Genomic DNA, 27,360 nt, shown 5'->3' on the forward strand with positions numbered 1-27,360 from the left:
AGTGTTCAGCATAAACCATGTTGTTTCCACAGTGTAAGCACAACGAACCACTCTTACCATTTAGGAAAAGTTCTACCAGTGTAGGGAACTGTTTACCAGCCAAGTTTCCAGATGCCAGTTAAGGGCCAACTTTGCAATCAGGGCTTTCTAAGGATAGCAATCTGTGTCTTTTCTGTACAAAGACATTTAAGGGGAAGACATTCACTTATATAACCACAGTATCATTATCAAAAGCAGGAAATTAATACTGATACAATCCTATTATCTATTTTACAGACATTATTCAAAGTTTGCCCAATTGTTCCACTGATGTCGGTCATAGTAAAATATTAATCATTATTTTATTTTATTTTTGTTGTTTATTTTTTTTTATTTTTTATTTTTTGCAGCTGGCCGGTATGGGGATCAGAACCTGTGACTTTGGTGTTATAAGGCTGTGCTCTAACCAACTGAGCGAGCAAGCCAGCCCCGTCACAGTAAAATATTTAAAAAAATTTTTTTTTTCTTGTACAGGATTCAACCCAGGATCACATGTTGCATTCTATTTGTCATGTTCCTTTAGTCTCCTTAAATCTGGATCACCTCAGTTTTTCACGACCTTGATGTTTTTTTTTTTTAAAAAAGATGACTGGTAAGGGGATCTTAACCCTTGACTTGGTGTTGTCAGCACCACGCTCACCCAGTGAGCTAACCAGCCATCCCTATATGGGATCTGAACACACGGCCTTGGTGTTATCAGCACCACACTCTCCCGAGTGAGCCACAGGCCGGCCCGCGACCTTGATGTTTTTGATGAGTCTTTTAATTGGGGTTTGCCTGATATTTTCTCATGATTCCATTGAGGTTATAAATTTTTGGCAGAAATACTACAGAAGTGATACTGTGTCTTTCCAACCAAGTGCATCACATCAGGAGGCACATGATACCAGTTTCTCCCCATATAGGTGATGTTAATGGTCACTTGGTTAAGGTGGTGTCTGCCAGGTTACTCCATTGTAAAGTTATTCCTTTTCCCATTATAATTAAGAAGTAATTTGTGGGGAGATACTTTGATTCTATGTAAATATAGTATTCCTCATCACACTTTCACCCACTAATTTTACATCTAATGATAATGGTTGTCTGAAATAAGTATTACAGTGATGGTTGCCAAGTAGTTGTTTTCTTTTTTTGTTTGTTTTCTTTTTTGTTTTTGTTTTTTTTGGTGGCTGGCCAGTGCAGGGATGGAACCCTGGACCTTGGTGTTATCAGCGCCACACTCTAACCAACTGAGCTAACCAGCCAGCCTGCCAAATAGTTACTTTCTAATTCCATTATTCCTTTTACATTTATTAGTTGGCATTCTTCCATAAGGAAGAGCTTTCTCTTACCCTCCATTTTTATTTAGATTAGTTTGGACTCATGATTTTTTTTTTAATTCAAATTCTTTCCATGGCTAGGCTGGCTGGTTAGCTCAGTTGGTTAGAGTACAGCCTTGTAACACCAAGGTCAGGGGTTCTGTACTGGCCAGCTGCCAAATCCAACCAACCAACCAAACAAACAAAAACCCAAATTCATTCAATGGATGGTAAAACAAGAGCTAATCTTGTACTTTCCTTGTCCCAGCCCTGGAATCAGCCCTTTCTCCAAGGGGCCCTGGTTCTTGTTAGTGGAAAGTGGTAACTGGACAAGATAAATCAATTAGAAGCAGTCTAATTTATTGGAAAAGAAGAAATAAAAATATCTCTATTTTCGGATTATATGATTTTGTACCTGGCAAATCCTAGAAAATCAATGATAAAACTAACTCCAATAATAAAAGTATTCAGTAAAGTGGAAGAAAATAAAATTAACATAGAGAAATCAATGGCCTTTATATATACAAACAGTAACCAGTTAGAGGATACAATGATAGAGAAAACCCCATTTACAATAGCAGCAAAGAAAATAATACACTTAGGAATGAACCTAACAAGAAATGTGAAACAAAAACAAAAACAAAACCTATGTGAGGAAAACTTTAAAATGCATTTGTCAAAACCCATAGATCTTTACAGCACACACAAAAATGCATCTCAATGTATGCAAAATTTAAAAATCAACCAGGAAGTTAGGGGATGGAATTCCAGTATGGAATGGATACTGTAACAACATAATCTAACTGTATTACAAATGTATGACCTAACCTCACTGAAGTGGGCAGAGGGAGGGGGAAAAGGTGCTGACCTAAGTCACTTTGGAAAATGGTGTTTTGACTGGAAACTCCAAGGCTAATGACAGAATGAACTGTACAAAAGCATTTAACTCTATTTGGTAAAGTTGTTTCCCCTAGGCGTATGGGTTAACAATTCTGACATTGTTATACATGTATACTGGGATCGTACAATTAAGTAAGTGGGTGGTGGATGGTTGGAGCCAGGTTTCTTACTGTTGGAGTGGGATGCTACAAATAAGCAAGAAGGGAAGGCTAGAATAAAGCATGTGGTACTAGAATATCAGTATGAATTCATGTTTACCTTAAAATACATACAGACGGATAGACAGAGAAATAAGTATAGGTATGTGTGTATAAAGTATACATGGGTTAGTACACATACATATATTTCCTAGCTCCTAGAATCATAAATATGGTCAAAAGACAACTGACAAACTGGGAGAAAATATATGCAACATATATTACAGTAAAGTGTTAATGTCCCTAATACAGGTATACAAAGAACTCTCGAAAAATAATGGGAATAAATACCAAAAAGCCAACAGAAAGAATGAGCAAAGGATGTGAACAGACATTTTACACATTTTAAAAAAAGATGTTAAAATGGTCCTTAAAGATAAAGATGCTCAATTTCACTCATAAAAGAAACACAAATTAAAACTACACTAAGAGAATAGATAAATTGTGGTATATCCATACTAATTCGACTCATCAATAATGGGGGAAAAATACTGATACACACAACTTGGATGAATCTCAAAAGCATTGTACTGAGTGAAAGAAGCCAAGCACGAAAGAGTACATATTGTCTCATTCCATTTTCAGGAAACACTACTAAAGACCAATATATAATCTACATGACAAAAAGCCGATCAGCGGTTGCCTGCAGTAGGGGGTGGGGGTGCAGTTTGGTATGGGGGCACAAAGGAATCTTTTGGGGGGTGATGGAAATATTCTGTACCTTGACTGTGGTGTTGGTTACAAGGTTGTATACATTTGTCAAAACTCACTGAATTGTACCCTTAAAAAGGGTGCGTTTATTGTCTCTGATGTTTTGCAGACAAATAAAAGAGGGTGCATTTATACAGAGAGATAGGTAGTAGGTAGATAAAAAGATAGTGTATCTCAGTAAAGTTGCTTAAATTGCAAAAGAAAAAAAGAGTCCTAGCTGCACAGGCAAATCATTTGCTCCTATGAAAATAAGAAAAAAATAAACCTATAATGAGATACCATTTCTTACTCTCAGATCGGTGAGGGTTATAGTGTATTTTAATACTTATTTGAATGTTCCTGGTGTTTCATCATCCTGGCTTGTTTTTGTTTTTGTTTTTTAAATGAAGGATTTTCGTTTGGTTCACTTCCCTTCATTTCTCTCAGATATTAACTTATTTATTAAAAAAAATTTTTTCTCTCGGGTATTTTAAATTTATTGGCGGCTAGGTCCTTTACCTAACGTGATGTACAGCATCAAGTTAATAAAATCGGTGTCAAATCTTTTAAAAAATAAATTTTTTAAAAAGGCCACGGGCTTCACAAAAGGTGGGATTCCCCTTCGGGGTCACCCGGAGGAGGGCGGGAACAAGCCCAAAGCAAAGCTTCCGCTTTCATTCTTCTTGTTCTTAAGTCACCATTCTCATTAAAGGAGTACCGCGGAAGGGTGATTTTCCGTCGGCAAACACTTCCCTAGAAACGAGTCCACTCATGAGATAGGGATGCCATAATGTCTCACCATAATGGGTACTCTATAAGAGCTCAAAAGCCAGGTTAGATGACTTACATGATGGCAAAACACTAAGTTACAATTTGTCTGACCTGTTGGTTTTGTTCTCTTCTCTCCATCTCCAAAATGTTGAACTTCTAATTAGGTTCCTCCTCCTCCATTCCTGGCCAGTGGTTTGGTCCGACCTTAATACTGACAGGAGGCACACGGTGCGTCTGCGCAGAAAGCTGGCAGGGGGGATGGGGGGAGGAACATGGCGCAAGCTCTGTCCGAGGAGGAGTTTCAGCGGATGCAGGTGCTGCTCGCGGTGGGAAAGACCACCGGGCTGGGCGTCCCGGGGCGGGGTAGAGAGAGGTTGTGCCACCGGCTCTGAGAAAGGGTTCGATGGGATGGACCCCGAGTCTAAGGAGTTGGTTTGAAGAAGGGAAACTGAGGCTCTGAGTGGTGAGACTATTGGATGCCTTGATACTATTGGGCTCTGAAGGTTGGATTCTGTTAGCCTTGTGGGTGGGGGAGAGCCTCCTTGAGTAGGCGATGCCTTACTCAGACCTGGAGGGGACGAGACCTTTGAGCCCGTGCAGGCGATACCATAGATGGTTGATGATAATGTTGGGCTTTGAGGGAAGGAGATCCTGAGAGGGCGAAACCACTTTGTCCGGGAAGGAAGGAAGCGGGCATTGGGCCGTTTGCGTCACAGCGGAGGGAGCCCTTGAGAGGGCAGTTCCATTAGCCGGTGGGAGGTGGAAAGTTTGTGGGAGATACCACTATGCCAGGGGGTTGGGGAGAGACCCCAGATGTTTTCATTGTTCCCGGGAGGTAGAGATCGTGTGCGGAGGTGGAGAGGCTGTAATGATCCTGAGGGGGCGGTACCATTGCATGATTAGGGGTGATCCCATTAGGTCTGGGGTGAAGAAGGCCCTGAATGGGTAATACCACTAATCCCTGTTGGGGGGAGGACCAGAGGAAGTTTAAGAGTGATACCTTGGACTGCATGGAGGGTAGGTACTGGGCTTTTGGAGGTACCCTGACTGGGGATTCTGACCGCTTAATTTTTTTGAAGGGGATTCCGAGGCGGGATGAAAGGCCATAGCATTGCACCTTGAGTGGGCCCTTGTTGAGAGAGTTCTTCACTGGGGACACTCTGAGGGGAAAACCTTGAGTAGAGTCCTGTGGGGGGGGAAGTGAGGAACTCTGAGTAAGGACAGGTAATCCTATTGGTCCTTCAGTGAGGAAAACCAGCTGTCCCTGTGTGAGGGACACTGGGGATTGAAGGGTGAGATCATTGGACCATGAATGGGGAAGACCACTGTAACCTGTGGGGGGGATTCTAAGTGAGTGAAAGTAATCCAACTGGCCTACCCAAGGCCTTGTAGAGACTCTGAAGGGTGTAGGGCCATCCCATTGGATCATGAATGGGGAGGTCTCAAGGGGTGTGGGGGGACCTTTGAGTGAGGAAGATTGATCCCACTGGACCATGAGTGAGGGCAAAACCACTGGACTCTGTTGGGCAGGGACTCTAAGGGGTTGCAAAGGGTGTTCCAATTTAACCAGGACTTACTGAGGCAGGTCACAGGTTCCTGGGGAGGACAGGGGCAGGAAAGATTTTGTAGAGGCCAAGCCCTCTGACCTTGAGTAGACCACCAAGGGGTGGGGGATGGAGGCTGGTGTCATGGGAGGGAGGGAAAGGTCCTGGTGGAGTAACGGACAGTGAGTGTGTCTGGAAAAACCAACCTCAGGGCCCTACAGGGCTGGTAGGGATGAGCGTGCTGTTTGGAATGGCCCATACTTCACTTTCCCTTATTTGTATTTGTTTGTTTGTTTGGTGGCTGGCTGGTACAGGGATCTGAACCCTTGACCTTGGGGTTACAACACTGAGCTCTAACCAACTGTGCTAACCAGCCAGGCCTCCCTTAATTCTTGAAGGGGTCCTGGATATGTTTTGAGAGCTCTGGGGGTTGGGGGACCCTAGGAAGCCCCCTAACTCAGTGAAAGTTGGGCAAGCAAATACTAAACCCTCTTCCCTTGGGAAAGAGGGAGGAAGGCAAACCCCTGCCCCGCTACCCTCAAAGTCCTCCAGGTCTGGCCAGGAAGATGGACAACATTCACCCCTGGCAGTGTTCAGTGTGTGAAGAGGTCAGGCAAGATGATGAGGAGGAACATCATCCTGTGGGCATGCAGAGGCATAGAACACACATGAACAAGGGCCTGACTGGGTCAGAGCTCTGTCATGGCCTTAGTGCAGAGTGAAATGGAGGGGTGGAAATGGAAGCAGCAAGGAGATAGAGGGGTGAGGCTGGCTGGGGTTGTAAGTGGAGCTGGAAAAGGTGGGACAGGAGCTGAGGGCCTGGAAGCTCATTTAGGATGCAGCATACACAGGTCTTAAGAGTGGCTAAGGAGGCACATGGAGGGCACAGGGTCCCTCATGGTGGGGGTAGGGCACTTTCTTGATCAAGTCTTTTTCCTTCCCTGCTTCTCCCAAAGGCTCAGCTCCTGGAACTCCGGACAAACAACTACCAGCTTTCAGATGAGCTACGCAAGAATGGTGTGGGTGAGCCAAGAGGGTCTCATTAGATGGGGGTGACTTTGGGGGCAGGTATTCCCTTGGAAGCCTGGCAGGAAGACCTTTCAGCTCCTTGCCACTGCCTGAGGCTAAGATTCCCTCCTCTCCCACACCAGAACTTGTCAGTCTTCGACAGAAGGTCGCCTTCCTGGATAAGGAGTTCAGCAAAGCTCAGAAGGTACCTCCCTTCCCCAACCCAGCCACTCACCCGTGCTTCCCGCTACCCATCTGACTCATTCATCTATCCAATGAGCACCTACAGTGAACCAGACCTAATGTTACATGCTGTTTTCATGTAGTCATTTAAAGAATTCTCATGGAAGTCTCTTTCGTTTGCTAATTTTACCTAATCCTGCTTAATTTATTGATTAATTTAAATTTACTCTTAATTCATTTATAATTTCAATTTACTTATTCATTCTTATTTACAAACTTTAAAAGTCAGATTTATCAGTAAATCTGCCTTGAATCTACCTCCTGTCCTGCACTCACATTCCTGTCTTGTGTTCCTACCTCCCACCCCTGTTCTGGTACTGTTGGTAAAATGAGACCAAAACCACCTTTCAGATCGTCTATACAGATGAGTTAGAATATAACCTAAAAAATAAAAAAAAAAGAATATAACCTATTATGGCCCCTCAAGGCATTTATGGTCCTCCTTTGTCTCCCTCTTCACTGCTGTGTCCTCATGCATAGCACAATGTTATACATAGTATGTGCTTGGTAAATATCTGTTGGATGAAGACATACAGAATGCAGAAAATATGGCAGTCAGGAAGCTGGGCTTCTCTTTAGTAGAGTGCTGATTCCCCAATCCTGACAATTCCCTCAGCTGCCTAGCAGGGGAGTGGCAGTTTCCATTTTGCATGGGAGGGATCCACATAGGTGTTTGGACAGATGTAGCAATGAAGCCACAATTTCTGAGCCTGGATATCCAGCCTAATAAAGGGTTCAACGCAAAGACTCCCTGACCAGCTTCAGGAGCCTAGAGGAAATTATGATGTCTGTGTGCTGCAGCACCAAGGCAGAATTCTCATTCATTTATTCACTCACTCATTCGTTCATTCCATCATTCCTGTAGGTTCCAAATTGTCATGTAAGATCTGTGGTTGAAGATACTCCCATCCTGCAACCCCTATCATCATTGTCCCCCCTTCACACTTGCTACAATTGTCTCCATACCCCAGTGATGGGGGTCCATCTCTGTTCACTTTAACTCTCTTCTCACCCCCACCCCCACCCCTTTAGGCACTGAGCAAGAGCAAGAAAGCTCAGGTAAGGGGACCCATGGTGGGTAAATGTGTCTGGGAGACTGTCTTAGCAGGGATATTTCTGTATGCTGGGATCTCCTTGTCCTGGCCTTTCTTCCTCTGTGAACCCTTGCGTCTGTGACTTACCTCACTGCCATGTATTTCTGTGTCTGTCTTTGTTTTCATGTGTTTGTCTTGCACAATGTGCCTCTCTCTGTGTGTCTCTTTCCTTCTCCCATTCTCTCTCTTTATCCTTCTCTCTGAGTCTCTCTCTGTCACTGTCTCTGTCATCCTGTTCCTGTGTCTCTGACTCTTTTGTTTCTCTCCCTAATCTTCTATTTGTCTCTCCCTGACCCTGGTCCTATCTCTGTTATCATTTTTCTCTTTTCTGCTTTCTCTTTCTTTCTCTCTCTGACTCCTTGTTTCTCTTTCCCCCATTCCTCTATCTCTTCTTGACTCATTTCTTTCCCTGACCCCCTGGCCTCTCTCTGTTCTGTTCTCTGCCCATTGATTTCTCTCTGTTTTGATTTCTCTGTTTTCCTGTCTTTTCTTTTTCTCTCTTTCTCTCCTGAGTCCTCTCTCCCTATCTTTCACCTTCCCCCCATCTGTCTATCTCCCTTCTCCCTTATCATCATCTTCCCCTCTCTTTCCTCGGCTCTCTCCCTCTCTGTCTCTCTCTCTCCCTTCCCATGTCTCTCTCCACCCCCTGTCTCTAATTTTATCCCTCCCTGTGTCTCTCTCTCCCTATATTACTTCATTCTCTGTACCCTATGTTCTTCTTCCCTCCTCCCTCCTGTCATTTTCTCCCTCTCTCTGTTTCTTTGCCCTGCCTCCCCATCCTTTCTGCCCCTGGTGGAGTCCTGGCCCATGTCTGCCACTGCAGGAAGTCGAGGTACTGCTGAGTGAAAACGAGATGCTGCAGACAAAACTGCACAGCCAGGAGGAAGACTTCCGTTTGCAGAACAGCACGCTTATGGCCGAGTTCAGCAAGGTGCTGGGGCCCGGGATGGCTGAGGGGGAAACAAGGGGCAGGGGCTACCTCTGCTGAAATGACAGCAACAGAGGGTGGTTGGACAGGGTCTGGCCCTGGAGCACTGTCCGTGGTGCTGAAACAGGTCCTGGATTGCTGTGGGGGGCAAGGGGGCAGTGATTTGACAGATGGGGCTACTCACTGTGCTGGGATTAGGAGGCTTTGAGCCCTGAGGTGAGTTGGTTCCCAGCCAAGTCACTCCTTTTCTTTGAGCTTCAAGTCTCTATGTGTACAATTTGGAGCTGATGCTATGGAGCTAATGGGTGTTGGGGAGTTTTTGGTAAAGTTCTTATGCTTAATATGGTATGGAAAGATGTTCGAGTTGCTTCCATTTTCTCTTCCTTGCCTTCATCTGACATGAGCCTGAGATTCTACTTCTTCCACATAATTCATCCTGGATCAGCTAATTCTGTCTCCTCACTGATTTTAGTGTCCTGGCTGTTTCTAAACCTACTGGGCAGTTGAACACATTATCTTTTGTTCCTTTATCTATCTTCTGTATCCATGGTTAATAGCTTTCTAAGTTTTTAGTGTGTTTTAAGGAAAAAAGCCTGATGATAGCAAAAATGGTATTTCCAAGGCTCCACCTGAGAATATAGTGTTTACCTTAAAAAACGAAACCTTGAAGTAGGTACAATACCAGGAGAGGCAGTGTTAGCAAATAGTGGTTACAAACAGGGACTCTGGAGCCAGAAGGCCTAGATTAAAATGTTGGCTCTTGGGCTGGCCAGTTAGCTCAGTCGGTTAGAGCTTAGCCTTATAACATGAAGTTCACGGGTTCAGATACCCACCCCAGCCAGCTGCAAAAAAAATTTTTTTTAAATCTTGCCTCTACCTTTTACTAACTGTAACCTTGAACAAGTCACTTAACCTGCCTATTTCTTGGTTCCCAAATGTTTAAAATGGAAATGCTGATAATAACAATACCTGCCTCACAGGGCTTTTGTTAGGATTAAATCAGTAAATGTATCTGAGTCACTTAGAACAGAGCCTTGCACATAGCATCAGCAATAGAAGTGATAGCTATTAATATTATCTTTTTTTTTTTTTTTTTTTTGGCAGCTGGCCAATATCGGGATCCAAACCTTCGACCTTGGTGTTATAACACCATGCTTTTAACCAACTAACTAACCAGCCAGCCCACTATCCTTTTATTTATTTGTCTTCCCTCTAAAATATTTCTTGACTTTTAAAAAGTTTTATATTTGTCCTGTTGCTCTGCCCTGTCTCAGCCCTCACTACATCTTACCTGCTCTATTTCTACCCTTTTCCCTGGTCTCCTCACTTGTAGCTTCCCCTACCAGTCCACTCCCCAGAGGTTGTTCTGGCCTGCAGGTCTTACCATATCACTCCTTTAAACAATAACTTTTAGTCCCTCCCCCGCTCCCTGACCCCAGTTTAGAGCCCCTGGTGTTCACTAACTGCAGGCCTCACTGCCTCACTTCTCACTGCTTCCTGCCTCCAGCCTCCATGGTATGAGGGTTCTTGCAGGTTGAGGCAGGTGCAGGCATTCTTCCATAAATCCAGCCCATATTTCCCTGTGCCTGCCTTAGGCTGGGCACTGGGCCAGGTGTAGAAACCTCCTTCATAGTCTCTTTCCACCTCCTCCCCAAAACTAGAAGTGCTCACAGAGAGATCTGGGTTCAAAGCCTGCCTCCACCCCTAATTTGCCAAGACATTTCAGCTCAATTGGTCCTTCAACTCGTAGTTATGAACACCTACTATGTGCTCTATGTTTTGGAAATACAGTTGTGAGCAGCACAGAGTGGTGTCCACACTTGGGTAGCTTACATTCTGAGGTGGGATCGGGGAAAAAGATAACACAGTAAACAAATAATAATAGTGATAGCTGACGTTTATATGGTGTGTACTGTGTACCAGGCACTATTTGAAGTGCTCTTCATTATTCACTCATTTAATCCTTGCAACAAGCCTATGAGATATTAGTATCCCTATTTAACAGATGAGGAAAGCTGAGCCCCACAGGAAGATTAAGTAATTTGTCCCAAGGTCACATGGCTTGTAAATGACAGCATGGAAATTCACATCCAAGCAGTCCTGTTTCAGAATCTGTGCTTGTGACCCTCTGTTACAAAATAAAATTTAATTGTAATTAGTGCTAAATAAGAAAGAAATGAACAGAGGGCTGTGATAGTACTGGAATTTCAGTATTGAGCGATAATACTTTAAAAGTGACATGAGCAGAGTATTGAAAGATGCAAAGAAACCAGTCGTGTGAAGAACTGGCTGAAAAGAATAGTGTTCTGGGTAGAAAATATCTCAGGCAATAAAATAAAAATTCTCTGTGGGCCTCAGTGCTCTCACCTGAAAATGGGGACAAGGAATCTTCTCAAGACTGCTGTGAGAGCTGTCCTTTAGCCAGGAGTTGAGTGGGGTCTGGCTTAGTTTTATCTGCACTATCTACCTCTCCAAGGCCAAGGGCTGGCAACAAGGGAGCTATCAGCAGTGCTGGCCCTGGAAGTGCCCTGAAAGCTGTCTGTGGTGTCTGGGTTGAGTGGGAGCTATCCCTGGGCCTAGGATCCAGGATACAGACCTCTCTACAGAAGAGGGGTGGCAGTAAGGCTACCACAGTGCTGACAACTTCCAGAGGAACCTGAGGTCTTGAATTGCATCTGTGAGGTTGGGAGTGGGCAAGGGGAAATATTTTCTCAGTATCCTCATCTTCTGACTCTGCCATTTAACAAATGTGTTAGTGTGAAGTTGTTTAACATTTTTATGCCTCAGTGTCCTTATCTGTAAAGCATGAGAGCACCTACATCATAGGGTCACTATGGGAATTAAATGAATTGTAAAGTGCACAGCCAAGTGCTATGTATGTTTCAGCAAATATTGTTCTGATTCTCTGCTTCTCTGCCACCTCTCTCTTCCCCTGCTCAGCTCTGTAGCCAGATGGAACAGCTGGAGCGGGAGAACCAGCAACTGAAGAATGGGATTGCTGGAGCAGGGACTGCCCAAGTTGGGCCCCTTGTGGATGGGGAGCTATTGAGACTACAGGCAGAAAACACAGCATTGCAGAAAAATGTGGCAGGTACATGGAGGCCCTCCTGGGGATGTGGGGACCTCACAACTCAAGTAGGGCAAGGCTGTTGTCCTCTCAGGGGAAGGGGAAGGGCTTTAGAATGAGGCTTGTCCCTGCTACGGACCAGTCTGTGGTTTTGGACAAGCTATTTCACCTCTCTGAGTCAAAGCTTCTTCATCTACACAGCGCACATAGTGATGTCTGCTGCCTGGAAGATTGTAGTAGAGATAAGAGGTGGTATCATTCTACGTTTAGTTCAGTGCCTGGTACCTAGAAAATGTCAGAGATTAGCAGCTTGAATGTCGAAAAGGAGATACTTGCTAAGTGGAGAAAGTGAACAAAGGAGCATTGGGAAGATACTGAGCCCAGATTGTAAGTGGGGTGTGGGATGAAAGCTGAAAGAAAGCTTGGTAACGTGTGGGAAGGGCCTTGGTGTGTGAATCTTTGAGAGCAGCTGGGGGTTGTGTGGTGGTGGGTACTGGTTTGATGATCAGGAGGGAGACTTGGTAGAATGTGGATGGGAATTAGGAGGTTATAGGAGGGATTCAGCTGTGTGTAGGGGGTGGAGTATGGTGGTGTGACCTTGGAGGGATGTGGGTAGGGCTTGGAGGATTGAGAATGAGGCTTGGTGCTGCTGCTGCTGTCGCCACTGCCTCTGCTGGTCAGATTGGGACCTTTTGCCCCTTAGGAGAGGTGTTGGCCACAGATGTTTACCTCAGTTTATGTCACTGTCGAAGAAACAAAAAATAAAAGCAAAAAATAACACCGTAGTCATGAAAACTTAGAAGAAAAGAAAAACTCACACACAAAAATATTTCCCCCCTTGTGATTCTTCTGTGAAGGTACTGTGTGTATGCGTGCATGTGTGCGTGTGTGCTTGTGTGTGTCTGTCCCACCCCGGGCAGGCTGGGTCATGCTGACCTCTGTCCCAGACGCTGTGTCCCCCACACTGCCCCCTGTCATTCAGTGTTTCCCAGAGGCCCCTCTGAGCTGGCCTGTGGGGTGTGGGGAGCCCCCTGGGTGGCAGGTGGGGCCAGAGGTCAGCTAAAACGGGTCTCCCACCAGGCCCACCAAGCAGGGTCCCCAAGGCTGCCCAATGCTCCCTGAGCACACGCTGTAACTGATGGGACAGTTCTAGTGGTGGGCATCAGCATCCAAGCCTGGCTTGGGGTCTGGGGAAGGGTCCTGGGTGGAATCCCAGCCCCAGAACCCTGGACCATCATGTCTTGTCGCCCCACTGCCCATGTGTTTGTAAATTCTCTGGCATCTTTTGGCCCCGAGGAGGTTTTTTTGGTTTTTTGCGGGCTTTTTTGGTGGCTGGCCAATATGGGTATCCCAACCATTCGACTTGGTGTTACAAGGCTGCACTCTAGCCCACTGAGCCAACCAGCCAGCCCCGAGGAGGTTTTTAAATGAGTTATTTACTTCTCTAATCATGACAATTGCTATAAAATAAACAAAATTAGAAAAATTTAAAAAAGAAAAGAGAGAGAATGGGTTTTGGGAAACCAGCTTGGGCTAATTTGATGGTAGACAGGATCTTAGTAGTTGGTAGGACTTAAAAGATTTGTGAGAGGGGTGGATGGGACTGAAGCTTCATCTTGTAGGCTTGTGGTTATTTGGGGCAGAAACTCTGTGACCTTAGGGGTCAGAGGCCCGTTCTCCCTCTATTTGAGGCATGGCAAGGGACTTCAGAGACCACCTCATCCATCATTTATCCCTGTTCTACCCACCAGCCCTGCAGGAGCGCTATGGGAAAGAGGCCAGGAGGTCCTCAGTTATCAGTGAGGGCCACAGGGACCCCCCAGGGGGCCTGGCCCCCACTGTCCTGGCCTCCATGCCATTGGCAGAGGTGGAGCTGAAATGGGAAATGGAGAAAGAGGAAAAAAGATTGCTCTGGGAGCAACTGCAAGGCTTGGAGGTGAATCTGGGTCTACTGGGGCTGGGATACCGGGAGGCAGGCAGATGCCTTAGCTCTGCGAATGGTCCCATGGAGATGTCTGTGACATGACCCTCTTGTGGGCTGAGGAAGGCAGGAGGGCAGGGAAAGGCCTCTGCCTTCCCTCATGTTTGCTAACAACCCCATCTCTTATCTTCCCCTGCAGAGCTCAAAACAGGCTGAAACATCCAGGCTGCAGGAGGAACTTGCTAAGGTGGGGCTGCTGGGCTTTTCCCTGAACTTTGCCCCACTCCACTCCCCACCTGCTGGGCTTCCTCTGACAGGGCAGAAGGAGCATTGTACCCTTTCAAAACCTCAGTTTCATCATCTGTAAAATGGAGATACTCATACTTATGTCTCAGGGTGGCTTTCAATATGGAACAGACTAATGTGGTCTCACTATGTCTTTTGAATAGAATGCACCGTCCCTTCTATCTCCTCCCAACTTTGCCCATTCATTCATTCATTCAAACATTTATAGACTCCTCCTGGCTCTTATCTTGAGACCTGGAGGCCCAGTGGTGAGGCAGCCAGTCATGATCCTGCTTTCCAGGTCCCCCAGCCTAACCATTCTATGACATGGCTTTTGGCCATGGTTTTTTGGGCATAAGTGCTGGGCTTTGGAGCCTGAGGTATCTGAGTAGAGATAATATTGTTGCTGCTCACCGGCTGGGCAACCAAATTACTTAACCCTTATAAGACTCAGTTTCCCCATTTGTAAAACCAGTAGTACTCATTTCTCAGGGCTGTTTTGAGGATTCCACAAAATAACATAAATAAATCCTGGCTTCCAGAAAGGCCTTAGTAAGAAGTATCTACAAATATTAAGTTTGTTTTGTCTTTATTATTAATACTATTCTCATTATCACTTGTCTACACACCTTCCCTCACCACACCCCCCCCCCAGCTCTCTGAGAAACTGAAAAAGAAACAAGAAAGGTAAGTTCCTTTTTTCTAGGGGTTTTGGGGGAGTAGGGGGGATTGACTTGTGGAACTGACCCGTCTACGTCTGTATTTCTGTGCCCAGTTTTTGCCGTCTGCAGACAGAGAAGGAGACACTGTTTAATGACAGCAGGTAACTGCTAGGATTAGGGGCACTGGTGGACAACAGGGACAGTGCCCAGCAGAATTAACTGAAGACCACAGGGGCAGACCCGGGAGACTGGGCCTCAAGCCATGCCCAATGCTTCTCTTCCCCATCACCTATAGGAATAAGATTGAAGAGTTACAGCAGCGGAAGGAAGCCCAGTTGGCTCGAACCCAGAAGCTACAGCAGGAGCTTGAGGCTGCCAATCAGGTGAGAGGGGCTGGGTTCTGAGATCCCTGTGGTAGAGACCAGGGCTGGGAGTCTGGGGAGGTCTGAGGTCCACGGAGGCTGGATGGGGAGTCTGAGATTTCCTGTGTTGGAAATACAGGGACTGGATAGGTCCTAGGTCCCCCAAGAGCTAGGAAAGTGGGAACTAGGGAACCCCAAGAGCCTTAGGAGTTGGGATAGGAGTCTGCATGAATATCTCGGGGGGCTGAGGACTTGGGGGTTGTGTGCCACAAGTTTGTATGAATCTGAAATTCCCTGGGGTTGGAGACAGGAGCCTGGATAAGTCTGCAGTCACTAGGGACTGAGGCCAGGAATTGGGGTGAGTCTGAATTCCCTGGAAGCTGGGTGACTTTGAGATCTTTAGGGGCTGGGATGTCAGTAAATTTGAGACTCCCAGGGGCTGAGGACATGGGAGTTGGGTAGATACAAGACTTTCAAGAGTGAGACAGTTGGGCTGGAGGCTGAGTACATTTGAGATCCTCAGAGTCTGGGGACTGGTTTGGGCCTGAGACACTTAGGAAGTGGGACCACATGGCTGGGCAATCCTGAGACCTGGGGGCTGTGAACAAAAAGCTGGTCAGCCTGAGACCTCAAGGTGCTGGAACAAAAGTCTAGGTGGGTCTGAGGTTCCTGAGGATTGAGGGCTTAATAACTTTAAAGCCTCTGGATTTTCCCCTAGAAGGGACAAGTTTAAGGTCCCTTGGAACGGAGGATATGGTGGCTTGTGGGTCTAAGGCCCTGGAAGCTGGGGACATAGAAGCTGGGACAGGAGTCTAGGTAAAGCTGAGAGCCCCAGGAGCTGGTGGTTAGCTGGGTCTGAAGATCCCCTGAGACTAGGGACCAGAGTAACAGGTGGGGGGTGGGAACAGGGGGGATGTGAGTCTGAGACCAGGAGCTAGAATCTAGGAGATTGTATGAGTCTGAGACTTCTAGGGTTTGGGATTATGAGTTTGAGTGGATTCGAGATTCTTGGGAAGTAGGGACATGGGGATTGAGTATGTGTGAAAAATCCCTGGTGGTTGTGGTCAGGAGTCTAGGTGAAGCTGTAGTCCCTGGGTGCTAACTGCATCTGAGATCCGTGGGGGCTGAGTGTGTTTGAGAATCCTGGGGCTCCCAAGCTGGAATCTGGGTGAATATGAAACCTCTTGTGGATGGGGGCTGAGTGAGTTTGAACCCTCCAGGAGCTAGGGCCAGGAGCCTAGGTGTGTCTGAGATGCTTGGAGGCTGGGATCGAGGGGTCTAGTGTGTCTCAGGCCCCTGGGATAATGGCTTGGAGTCTGGGTGAGCCTGAAATCTCTGATGGCTGGGTAGTTTGCAACCCACAAGTGCTAGAGGCATGCTGTTTGTTGGGTGGTCAAAGAGGGAGTCTATATGGTTATGTGCACCCCAGGGGAGGCTGAGGTAGGCCCCTCTGACCTCCTGGTCCCCACAGAGCTTGGCAGAGCTAAGAGATCAGAGGCAGGGGGAGCGCCTGGAGCATGCGGCAGCTTTGCGAGCCCTACAAGATCAGGTATGTTGTACTGGGAGGGCTCAGGGAGCTGGGGTTGAGGGTTAGACAGCCTGAGTGTTTACTACACAGGCAGGCAAGGCCGTAGGGTTCCTACTCCTGGAGAGAGAAAAGAGAGAGAGAGAGAGAGAGAAGTGTGTGTGTGTGTGTTTCTGTCTGTCTCCTTTCTTCCTTGGCTGTGGGTAGGTCCTGTCACCCTGTTCTAGACCCGCTCTCACCTGTTGTGGGGGTGGGGCCAGGTGTCCATCCAGAGTGCAGATGCGCAGGAACAAGTGGAAGGACTTTTGGCTGAGAACAATGCCTTGAGGACTAGCCTGGCTGCCCTGGAGCAGGTACAGGACACCTGGCAGCCCTCCCCAGTTCCCCCATCTCCCTCTGCTTCTGGTCCCTAATTCCAGCAGGTGGGGTCTGGACTCCATGCTGTTCTGCCTCTGTTTCTGTTTCTTCTTTCTGTTGGCTTCCAGCGGTCTTCTCTCTGGCCATCCATCTCTGCTTCTCTTGCATTCTAGTTTCTCTCCAGTAAAGTGCACGAAGTATACTAATCTTAAGTGTACACTCAGTGAATCATCTTCCTCTCATCTTCCTATCTCTCTTTCTGTCCATGTACCCACTACCCAGATTAAGATAATGCAGCATTTGCAGTACCCCAGAAGGTCCCCTTTACCCCTTCGCAGTCAGTACTCCCCAGAAGTAGCCATTATTCTGACATCTAGCAACATAGACTCATTCTGCTCGTTCTTTAACTTCATGTAAATGGAATGGGACACTCTTTTGTCTCTGGCTGTTTTCCGGCAGCATTATATCCATGAGGTTTATCCATATGTAATATGAGTCTGTTCTTTTATTGTTATATAGTATTCCATTATATGAATATACCACATTTATCCATTCCCCTCATTGTTTTTCTGTTTGAAATTTTCTTTCTCTTCCTGGTTCTCTTCCCACCTAACTCCCTGTCTCCCTGGAACTGGGGGGCCCTCTCCCTGTGCCTGGCCCCTCGGGCCCTTTTTACTCTGCTTCCCATCACCACCACTTTCTCCAGATCCAAACAGCAAAGACCCAAGAACTAAATATGCTCCTGGAACAGACCACTGTGCTGACAGCTGAGTTGCAGCAGTGGCAGGCCAACTACGAGGACCTCATGGGACAGAAAGATGACCTCAACTCCCAGCTCCAGGTGACACCTCTGGTTCTGGCTTGTCTTTTGCTAGTTCCCTAGTACTGGTGCAATGGGAAGACTGTAGACTCAGGAGAACCGAGGTTCTAATTCTGGTTCCCTAACTTATTATCACCTGTGTGTCCTGGGACAAGTCATTTTACTTTTCCTAGACTGAGTCTCTTCCATTAGTTAGCATATCCATTCTGATTCCATAATAGACATGAGAATAATAGTGGATTAAATAAGATAGTAGTTTAGTTCTCTCTCATGTAAAAGTCCAGTTAGGTTGTTCAGGGATGGAATGATGGTTTTCCAATCGCCAATGACACAGGGTCTTTCTCCATTGCTGTTCTGCCACCTTCAACATAAGTCTTCTATCTTGACATCCAAGATGGTTGCTCAAGCTCCCCCACCATTATGTTTGCATTCCATCTGGAAGACAGGAGGGAAGGGGGCAGGAAATAGCATGACCCTTTCCTGTAAGAGGATAACTTAAATTACAGTCACCACTTCCAAACACAGAAATTAATCACATGGCCACACCTCACTGTGAGGGAGGAGGGAAAACATCTGCTAGACAACCATCTGCCCAGCTACAAATTCTATTGCTAGGGAAGTAGGGGAGAATGAATACTGGGGAGCAACTAGCAGTCTCTGCCATATTTCCTATCCAGAAATTGAGATCATAACACCCACTTTACCAGGGGGAAGGGAGATGGTCTACCAGATGGTCCTGGGTGACTGGTACCTACTGGGGGTCTTTATCAAACTCATCCCCTTCACTCTTGATTAGGAGTCATTACGGGCCAATAGTCGGCTGCTGGAACAACTTCAAGAAATAGGGCAGGAGAAGGAGCAGTTGACCCAGGAACTACAGGAGGCTCGAAAGGTGAGGCAACACAGGGGAAAAGCGGGGAGGTATGGGGGTTAGGGATTGGCCTAGTCCATGGGATGGAGGGAGGTGATATGGCCAAATACATGGGAATGGGAGGGGAGGGAAAGTTGAATAGTTCCATGGTTGAACAGTTTCTAGGACAAACCCATGAGAATGGGAGGGGAAAGAAAGTGACCAGTTCCTTGAGGATGGGTGAGTAACCTAGCTAGTTTGGTGGGGTGGAGTTTGGCTAGTTCCTTGGGGATGGGGAGAGGGCAGTGGGCTTTTTTTGGTGTTGGGGGAGGAGGTTGACTGCCATCTTGGCCCTCCCTCCTGGCCCCCAGAGTGCTGAGAAGCGGAAGGCCATGCTGGATGAGTTAGCAATGGAGACGCTGCAGGAGAAGTCACAGCACAAGGAAGAGCTGGGAGCAGTCCGACTACAGCATGAGAAGGAGGTGCTGGGGGTGCGTGCCCGCTATGAGCGTGAGCTCCGAGAGCTGCATGAAGACAAGAAGCGGCAGGAGGAGGAGCTCCGTGGGCAGATCCGGGAGGAGAAGGTGGGTGGGTAGATGACAATGCCCTTCCTCATCTAAATCCTGGGGACTACAGCACTGCTGATGGGCCAATGGATGGCATGTATGTAGTGCCTACTCTGCCTGCCTGGCCTACCATGACAGTCTGCCCCCTCCCAGGCCCGAACACGGGAGCTGGAGAATCTCCAGCAGACAGTGGAAGAACTTCAAGCTCAGGTACACTCCATGGATGGTGCCAAGGGCTGGTTTGAACGGAGCTTGAAGGAAGCCGAGGTAAGTTGGTGGTGCCTGGTGAGGCGCAGAGGCCAGTTGGGGGGTACCCATGCTGAACCAGGGGAGCAGGAGTAGTCAGGTCCTGGAACTTAATGAGATGTCCTAGACTTGTGGGTATCCCCACAATTCCCCTCTGGGGGGCATCAGAGGATGGCCAACAGAGAGGGCAGAATGTCGGGGGTGCAGGGCCACCTGCCTTTGGAAATTTGAAAAAGCACCGCTTCCTCCTGAAACTGTACTTGTGTCAGGAAATTATTGTAATATACTGATTTTGTTTGAACAAGACCTTTATTGCCATTTTCTGGAAAACTCATGACAATACGTGAGAGGTGACATCATACAGCAGTGAAGAGCACAGACTGGAGGCAGTTGTTTGCCTGGGTTGACCTTGGGCAAGTTATCTGTCCTCTCTGCGGCCTGTTTTCATCCTTGGTAGAAAGGGGATAACAATAATACCTACTCTCTAGGTATCATGGGAGGATTATAGAAAATGAGTTAATATATGTAAAATCCTTAGTACATTCTTGGCATATAGTAAGTGCTGTGTTATGTTTTGTTAAGTAAAAGAAATGTAAATGCAAATCCAGGTCTGAGACATAATTGGCGCAGCCCAAGATGTGACACTTCTGCATACTGTCTAGGGGCATGTGGTGTTCCCTGCAAGGGGGTCTTTTATGCATACCCTCAGGCCCTGCTGCAGTCTCTAAACCCCTAACTGGGCATGATGTCTTCTGAGGGGCTTTGGCCAGACCTGAGATTTGTCTCGTAGGAATCCCTGCAGCAGCAGCAGCAGGAACAAGAGGAAGCCCTCAAGCAGTGTCAGGAGCAGCATGCCACCGAGCTGAAGGTGCAATGGTGTTCCCCTCTCCGGGCAGTGACGGGCCCTTGTGGGAGGATGGAGTCTTCCCAAGCTGAGGCCTGAGCCACTCTCTGCTTTGCAGGGTAAAGAAAAGGAACTACAGGGTGTGCGGGATCAGCTCCAGCAGGCCCAGGAGGAGCGGGATTGCCACCTGAAGACCATCAGCAGCCTGAAGCAGGTCAGTGGTACCTCCATGGCCCCAGCCACAGTCCTGGGCCTCACTGTGCAGCACTGGGACAGGGTGGGGGCACTCACCAGCCATGCTTCCTCTACCGCATAGGAGGTGAAGGACACAGTAGATGGGCAGCGGATCCTGGAGAAGAAGGGCAGTGCTGCGGTAAGGTGGGGTTGTGCCCAAGCATGGCCCCTCCTGGCCTGAGGCCCCCCCACCTAGGGGCCCACTGGGCTTCAGCCCTTATCTGCCCCCGGTCCCCCACAGCTCAAGGACCTTAAGCGGCAGCTGCACCTGGAGCGGAAAAGGGCAGACAAACTGCAGGAGCGGCTGCAGGACATCCTCACCAACAGTAAGAGCCGCTCAGGTGAGGGACCAGGACAGGCAGGGGAGGCTGAGGCTCAGGGGGGCAGGGCTTGGGTCGGCAGGCTGCAAGGCCTTCCCATGCCCCCTCAGCGAGCTCTCCTGCCTCTTCTGTCCCTCTTGAACTCTGTCTTTTATCTTTTTTCTGTGTTTACTTTTTCTCTGTGTCTCTCTGAGTCTGTCTTTATCTGCATTATCTGTGTCTTTCTATCTCTGTCTCCTTTTTTCTGTCTCTCTCTGCTTATGTCTGTCTTTTTGTTCTCTCTCTCTCTCCTCTGTATCTGCCTTTATATAACTCCTTGCTTTCTTTCTCTAGTTCTCACTTTTTCTCCTCCCCCCTTTTGCTTCTCTCTCTCTCTTTATCTCTTTTTCTCTCTCTACTTCTGTTTCCTCTCTTTCTCTCTGTCTTCTGTCTGTCTCCCCACTACCCCCACAAACACACTCCTACATCTCACTTGGTGTTTCTAAATCTACTGTATGCATTCTCTTATTCTATAAATCCCCACGCTCAAGTCCAGGGTCCCTGATATGAAACCCTCTGAGTCCCTGCCCTCCAGGAGCTCCCAGTTGAGCTAGGGACACAGACTTACACACACACAGCAACACTGCAGTGTTTTCATTATACAGCTAATCCAATCCATGTTATTTCTGCCACTTAAGGCAGAAGACATTAACACACACACAAAAAAACTTGGCCTTTTTTTTTTTTTTTTTTTTTTTTGTCGTTTTTTCGTGACCGGCACTCAGCCAGTGAGTGCACCGGTCAGTCCTATATAGGATCCGAACCCGCAACGGGAGCGTCGCCGCGCTGCCAGCGCAGCACTCTACCAAGTGCGCCACGGGCTCGGCCCAAAACTTGGCCTTTTTTAAAGATGGGGATGGCTTATAAATACATTTAAATAAGTAAGGTGCAGTAATGGCACTGCTGCATCTCTTAGCTCACCGACTTAGAGAAAACTTGCTCTCTTGTCTTCCAACTTGGGGTACCCATGGAACCCCACTCAGCCACCCTGTCCTTGTTGGAGAATCCTTAGGATGTGGTGTCAGCCCCCTCCCTGACACCCAGGAGCAACTGCAACAGCAGTGGCTCAAGCTCAATGTATGTGTTTTTTTCATTCTTTTTTTTTTTTGGCAGCTGGCTGGTAAGGGGATCCAAACCCTTGACACTGGTGTTATCAGCACCACGCTCTAACTAACTGAGCCAACTGGCCAGCCCAGTGCCCATGTTTTAAATGATATGGCAAAACAGATGTCTCTCTCATCAAATCAGTTTCTCACTGAGGCACTCCGTCTTCTGAAGTAAGCTCCTTTTATAAAGGAGGAGTTTTGTTTCTGTTTTATTGTAGATTGATGTAAGAATCACGGAACAGATTAGTATTGTGTACAATACCTTCTCCTTGTCTGTTAGATTAAGTTGAGATTTAGGTACATGGCTACGAGAGTCTGTCTCCATCTTTTCTTCTGTCTCTGCTCTGACTCGTGGCTTTTGTCTCTGTTGTCTGCTCTGGCTTTCTGGTTCTCTCCGGTGCTCTCTCTGCATGTGGGTGTGCCCTGTGTCCTCTTCAGCTGTCTGTCTTCCTTTCTCTGTACCCTGAGTTTGAGTGCGTATGCCACTGAGGCCCATGTGTACCACACCGCCGTCTTTCTTCCGGCCTCTTAAACTTTGACTCTCTGCTGTTATGTGTGTTGGCCTAGACAGGCAGCTCCTTTTTCGATTTCTGTCTCTCCCTGTCCTACTGTCTGCTTCTGCCTTTCCCCATGTCCGAGTGTCTCTGCCTCTTTTCATCTCTGTCAAATCTATTTCTGCCTCTTCCTCCTGGTTGCTACCCTGGGACCCAGGGGGATTGAGGCTCAGGTTTCTCTTCCCTCCGCTGCCCAGGCCTGGAGGAGCTGGTTCTTTCAGAGATGAATTCACCAAGCCGGACCCAGACAGGGGATAGCAGTAGCATCTCCTCCTTCAGCTACCGGGAGATCTTGCGGGAGAAGGAGAGCTCGGCCATTCCAGCCAGGGTAAGGGGCAAGGAAGGGCCTACAGCCCCAGCTTCTCCCACCCAAAATCTGGGACCCGCCCTTTTCCCCTCACCTGCAACCATCTACTCTGAACCCAGCACAAACGTTTTCTTGTCATCTTCTCCCCAAACTTACAACTTGCTCCATGGGGGATTGAGCCAATCATTCTCTCTCTCTGACCCTCTGTTTCATCATCTGTGGCTGATTCCACCTCTCTTGGCGCCATAAAGTATGGTTCATTGTAGGTGCACCATCCACGTAGGAGATTCCTTTTTCCAACTTATTATGATCACTCACTGTTACTGCCATCCTCACGTCAGCTTCCTCACCGGCCACTTTTATTCGGAAATAACATTTTTTATTATCCCATAAATAGTATGTGTGCATTATAGAAAATTTTTTAAAAACCACAAATGAAGGGCCGGCCCATGGCTTACTTGGGAGAGTGTGGTGCTGATAACACCAGGGCCATGGGTTCGGATCCCTATATAGGGATGGCCGGTTAGCTCACTTGGAGAGCGTGGTGCTGACAACACCAAGTCAAGGGTTAAGATCCCCTCACCGGTCATCTTTAAAAAAAAAAAAACAAAAACCACAGACGAGCAAAGATTTTTAAAAAATTTAAATATCAAAAAAATCGCATTTTTACCATACAGAGATCACCATTATAAATTCTTAGTTCATACCCTTCCACATCTCTCTCTTTTTTAAATCTAAATGAGATTATGAGTAACCTGTTTTTGTTCAGCTGATCTCTCTACCTTCCCAATTTGATGAAGTTTCATCTCATTTAATACTTTGACCTTAATCAGATTTCTCTAGTTGGCTCCTTGTATCCTTTATTGCTGGTTTTGTTAAAACCAGCATTCAGTTTCAGAGCACATGTTATATCTGGTTGTTTTATGTCCCTTAAGTCTCTTTAATCCAGTGTAGTCCCTTTTTTTCCTCACACCTACTTGTTGAAGAAATCAGCCCAGTTGACCCGCAGGAAGGGTCCCACCTTTTGGATCTTTCTGCTGGCTTCCTAGTGGTATCATCTAGCTTGTTCCTCTTTTTCCTAGTTTCCCCATCAGCTAGAAGTGAAATCTCATTTGCTACAGGATCTCCCTTAATCCTTTCAATACAGCTCTGATGCGGTGGTTACTCTCTACCCCCGTTTAGGCAGAGGGGAATACAGACACACTCCCCCACCTACCTTCAGCCTGGCTCTCCTTATCAGTCTTGACTCCCGTCTGGGGTGGGCCTCTTCCCCTCTTTCCTGCAGTCCTTATCCAGCAGTCCTCAGTCCCAGCCCCCTCGGCCAGCAGAGCTGTCAGATGAGGAAGTGGCTGAGCTCTTTCAGCGGCTGGCAGAGACACAGCAGGAGAAATGGATGCTGGAGGAGAAGGTGCTGTGTCTGCCTGCTCATCCCAGCTTGAAGTGCCCGTGGTGGGGGGTGCGGAGGGGCGTCTGGCCAGACTCCTCTTCATGTGTGAGCATGTGCAGCTGAGGGGTCTGAGGTGGGCTGGGCCATCTTGCAGGTGAAGCACCTAGAGGTAAGCAGCGCCTCAATGGCTGAGGACCTCTGCAGGAAGAGCGCCATCATTGAGACCTATGTCATGGACAGCCGGATTGGTCAGTGCACTTCCCCAGCCCTCACCCCTGCTCTGGCCTTCACCTGCCCCTCCCTCTCTGTTGTTCTGTGCTGGGGCTTCTCTCTCGCTCTCCCCTTGGAACTCAGGGAAGCCACTGACCAGGCCATGACCGGTGGAGGGGAGATTAGGGGAGCTCTCCCTTTATTGCACTTCCCCCCTTCTCTCTGTGTCTCTGTCATCTCTCCACTCTCTAGCGTGTCTCTCTGTCCTTCTCTTTCTCCTTTCTTCTCCCTGTGTCTCATCTTCCTCTTCTCTCTCTTCCTTTGTCCCTTTTCTCTGCCCCCTCCTTCATCTTCTCTCACTGTCTATATTGCTCTATCTCCATGAATTTTCTTTTTTTTTTTTTTTTTCTTTTGGCGGTTGGCCAGTACAGGGATCTGAACCCATGACCTTGGTGTTATAAGGCTGTGCTCTAACCAACTGAGCTAATCGCCAGCTCTATCTCCATATATTTTCTTTTTTTGTGGGGGGTCCTTATCTCTTCCTCTCCTTCTCCCCGTCTCTCTCCTCTCTTCTCTCCCTCCCGTCTCCCTACCTTCTCTCCTCTTTCCTCTCCCCCTCTCCCTGTCTTTTTATTTTGTTCCTTTCTTTGAGACCTTCTTCTCTCACTGATTTTCCTTATTAATCAGAATAATACTGACTGGCATGCACTGAGGGTGTACTGTGTACTCTGTGCTTCACATGCAGTCCTATGCATTTTTCTGGTTCCATGAGGTAGTTATTATCCCTATTTCTCAAGGTCTCATAGCTAGTAAGTGACAAAGCTAGGTTTCACATGTCAAAGTGTCTACCCCCTACATAATGTGGCTTCTTCCCCTCCCTTCTCCCCCACTCTGTTTCCCTCTTTTCTCTGGCTCTGCTCGTCTCTCCTCTGGCTCTGCTGAGGGGTTGGTTCTCAGCCTGGGCCCTTGCAGATGTGTCTGTGGCAGCAGGCCACACAGACCGCAGTGGGCTGGGCAGCGTCCTGAGAGACCTAGTGAAGCCAGGTGACGAGAACCTTCGGGAGATGAACAAGAAGCTGCAGAACATGCTGGAGGAGCAGCTCACCAAGAATATGCACTTGCACAAGGCAAGTGTGGCCTACCAGCCTATCCCTTTGTCCATCCTGCCACCTGCCTACCTGGCCACACAGCCCCTGGGTCATCTGCCAGTCCCCAGTCCACCCACCCAATCCTGTCCTCCTAGCCATCCCCCACCCATTCATCGACCACTCTTTCATGCTTGCATCTTCCATCCTCCAATCAACTTATTATCAGTTTAGTCTTTCACTCGTCCCTCTGTTCTTCCATCCACCTATTCATCCATTCATACACTCACCTTCACCCAACCATTTGCCCATATGTCCGTCTACCCATCCTACTATTTACCCATCTAATCATCTACTTCATGTCTTTCCACCCACTTCCTGACCTACCATGCACCCTTTCTGTGTCTCTCTCTCTCCTTGTCAATCACCCCTTGTCTTACCTTTCACCCACCCACCCAGTGACCTGCCTGTCTACCTGTTGGCCTCCATCTGTTTGCCTATCATAGATCCCCCATGCCTCCCCCCATATGTCCATTTGCCCAACTGCCACCCAAATATTTCCTCCATCTCTGGGGGAGTCAGAAAGGAATCAAACCCAGCTCCTGCCTTTGAGAAACAAGTGCACATTTAATAGAAGAGAGGGTGGTGAGGGTGGCTGTTGTGTCCTCCAGCAGCAGCGTGCCACAGCAGGTGACCCACCCCCATGTCCATAGCTCCAGAGGCTCCCTGCCCTTTCTCACAACTTTTCTGAGCCCAGCCTGCTGCTGGAGGCTCTGTGAGCTTCTCCAAGTCCCTTCCCATCCCAGGCCAGGCACAGCTGGCCCCTGATGGCTTGTTTGTTTCTTAGGACATGGAAGTTCTTTCCCAGGAAATTGTGCGGCTCAGCAAGGAGTGTGTGGGGTCTCCTGACCCAGACCTGGAGCCTGGAGAAGCCAGCTAAAGACCTGCAGTCTGCACCCACTCCCTCCCCTTCCCAGCCCCCAGGATGCCATTCCCTTGGGCTGTGGTGGGAAAAATGGGGGCCCATTGAATAGGTCCGGAGACTGGACATTAATGGGGCTGGAGGCCTGATGGCTGGTGTTAATGACCCTGTCTTAGGTCAGAGGCCCCAAGGGAGTGGGGCTCCTGAGGGAAGGGGCAGGAATTTCTCCTTCTTGGCCCTGGCTTCCAAGGGGTTTCTACGTTCATCTCTGCATGAGCTCTCCCTCCCAGAGACCAACTCTTTTTTAATTTTCTTTTATTTTTTAATTTATGTCTGGAAGCCTGGCTACTCTGCATTTGGGATTGGGGCTGTTGGGTGGGGGTGCAGTCCATGTTCAGCATTCTAGCAATATGTGTATATGTATGTGTGTGTGTAAAGGCTGTGCAGCCAAAATACCATCTGGCCAGATAGGCCCACCCACTGACTGGTCTCATTCTTTTCGACCAGGAGGGATGTGCTGGGGGTGGGGAGGTCACACCATTGGAATGAAGAGAGAGGTCTTTGGCGTGGGGAGGGTGGCCTCTGGCTGCAACTTTACTCTCCTTACCCCACCCTCACCCAGCCTGTCTCCATTTACTGATAACCAACCCGTCAAACTGAGTGGAGCAGAAATATTTGCAGATATGTATTTGGGTGGATGTATTTGGGTCATGGATGTACCTGAGTGGATACATGGGAGGATGGATAAGTGGTTGGGTGGACTGATGGATAAATAAGTGGAAGTTTGCATGGATTGATGACGGGTAGGTTGGGAAATAAATGGACATGGATTGGATAGGTGGTTGGATGAATAAATGGGTAGATGGATATACAGGTGTATGGACAAATGGATAGGTGGATTAACTAGATACATAGGTGGATGGATTTATGGATAGGTCAGGAGTAAATCAACAGAGGGATAGGGGAATGTATGGATAGA

The 27,360-nt window shown here is 47.7% G+C and overlaps 1 protein-coding gene across 3 annotated transcripts; it reads left to right on the plus strand.

Annotated features, from left to right (window-relative positions):
- Positions 1-4,145: 4,145 nt before the first annotated feature.
- GRIPAP1 (GRIP1 associated protein 1) lies at positions 4,146-26,839 on the plus strand. Of its 3 annotated transcripts, none has more exons than XM_063083093.1 (26): positions 4,146-4,209; positions 6,396-6,462; positions 6,591-6,652; positions 7,723-7,749; positions 8,608-8,715; positions 11,653-11,803; positions 13,531-13,715; positions 13,900-13,947; positions 14,641-14,672; positions 14,761-14,808; positions 14,943-15,030; positions 16,481-16,558; positions 16,795-16,887; positions 17,598-17,732; positions 18,508-18,603; positions 18,933-19,145; positions 19,281-19,394; positions 20,164-20,241; positions 20,336-20,431; positions 20,534-20,590; positions 20,693-20,792; positions 22,668-22,798; positions 24,063-24,185; positions 24,319-24,412; positions 25,347-25,501; positions 26,307-26,839. In XM_063083093.1, exons 1-26 carry the CDS (start codon positions 4,168-4,170, stop codon positions 26,397-26,399), a joined length of 2,514 nt encoding a protein of 837 aa, XP_062939163.1. In that variant the 5' UTR covers positions 4,146-4,167; the 3' UTR covers positions 26,400-26,839. The 3 variants fall into 3 exon arrangements, with proteins under 3 accessions (XP_062939163.1, XP_062939164.1, XP_062939165.1); XM_063083094.1 differs by having other exon boundaries at positions 20,693-20,777; XM_063083095.1 differs by lacking the exon at positions 14,641-14,672 and having other exon boundaries at positions 14,777-14,808.
- Positions 26,840-27,360: the final 521 nt, after the last annotated feature.

Source organism: Cynocephalus volans, chromosome X (genome assembly GCF_027409185.1).
Source record: "Cynocephalus volans isolate mCynVol1 chromosome X, mCynVol1.pri, whole genome shotgun sequence".
Taxonomy (NCBI): domain Eukaryota; kingdom Metazoa; phylum Chordata; class Mammalia; order Dermoptera; family Cynocephalidae; genus Cynocephalus; species Cynocephalus volans.

Coding starts and splice junctions, on each gene's coding strand:
- GRIPAP1 (XM_063083093.1), top strand. CDS start 4,168: ATGGCGCAAGCTCTGTCCGAGGAGGAGTTTCAGCGGATGCAG. Junction 11,804..13,530: donor ATTGCAGAAAAATGTGGCAG/GTACATGGAGGC, acceptor TCTACCCACCAG/CCCTGCAGGAGCGCTATGGG. Junction 18,604..18,932: donor AACTACAGGAGGCTCGAAAG/GTGAGGCAACAC, acceptor CCTGGCCCCCAG/AGTGCTGAGAAGCGGAAGGC.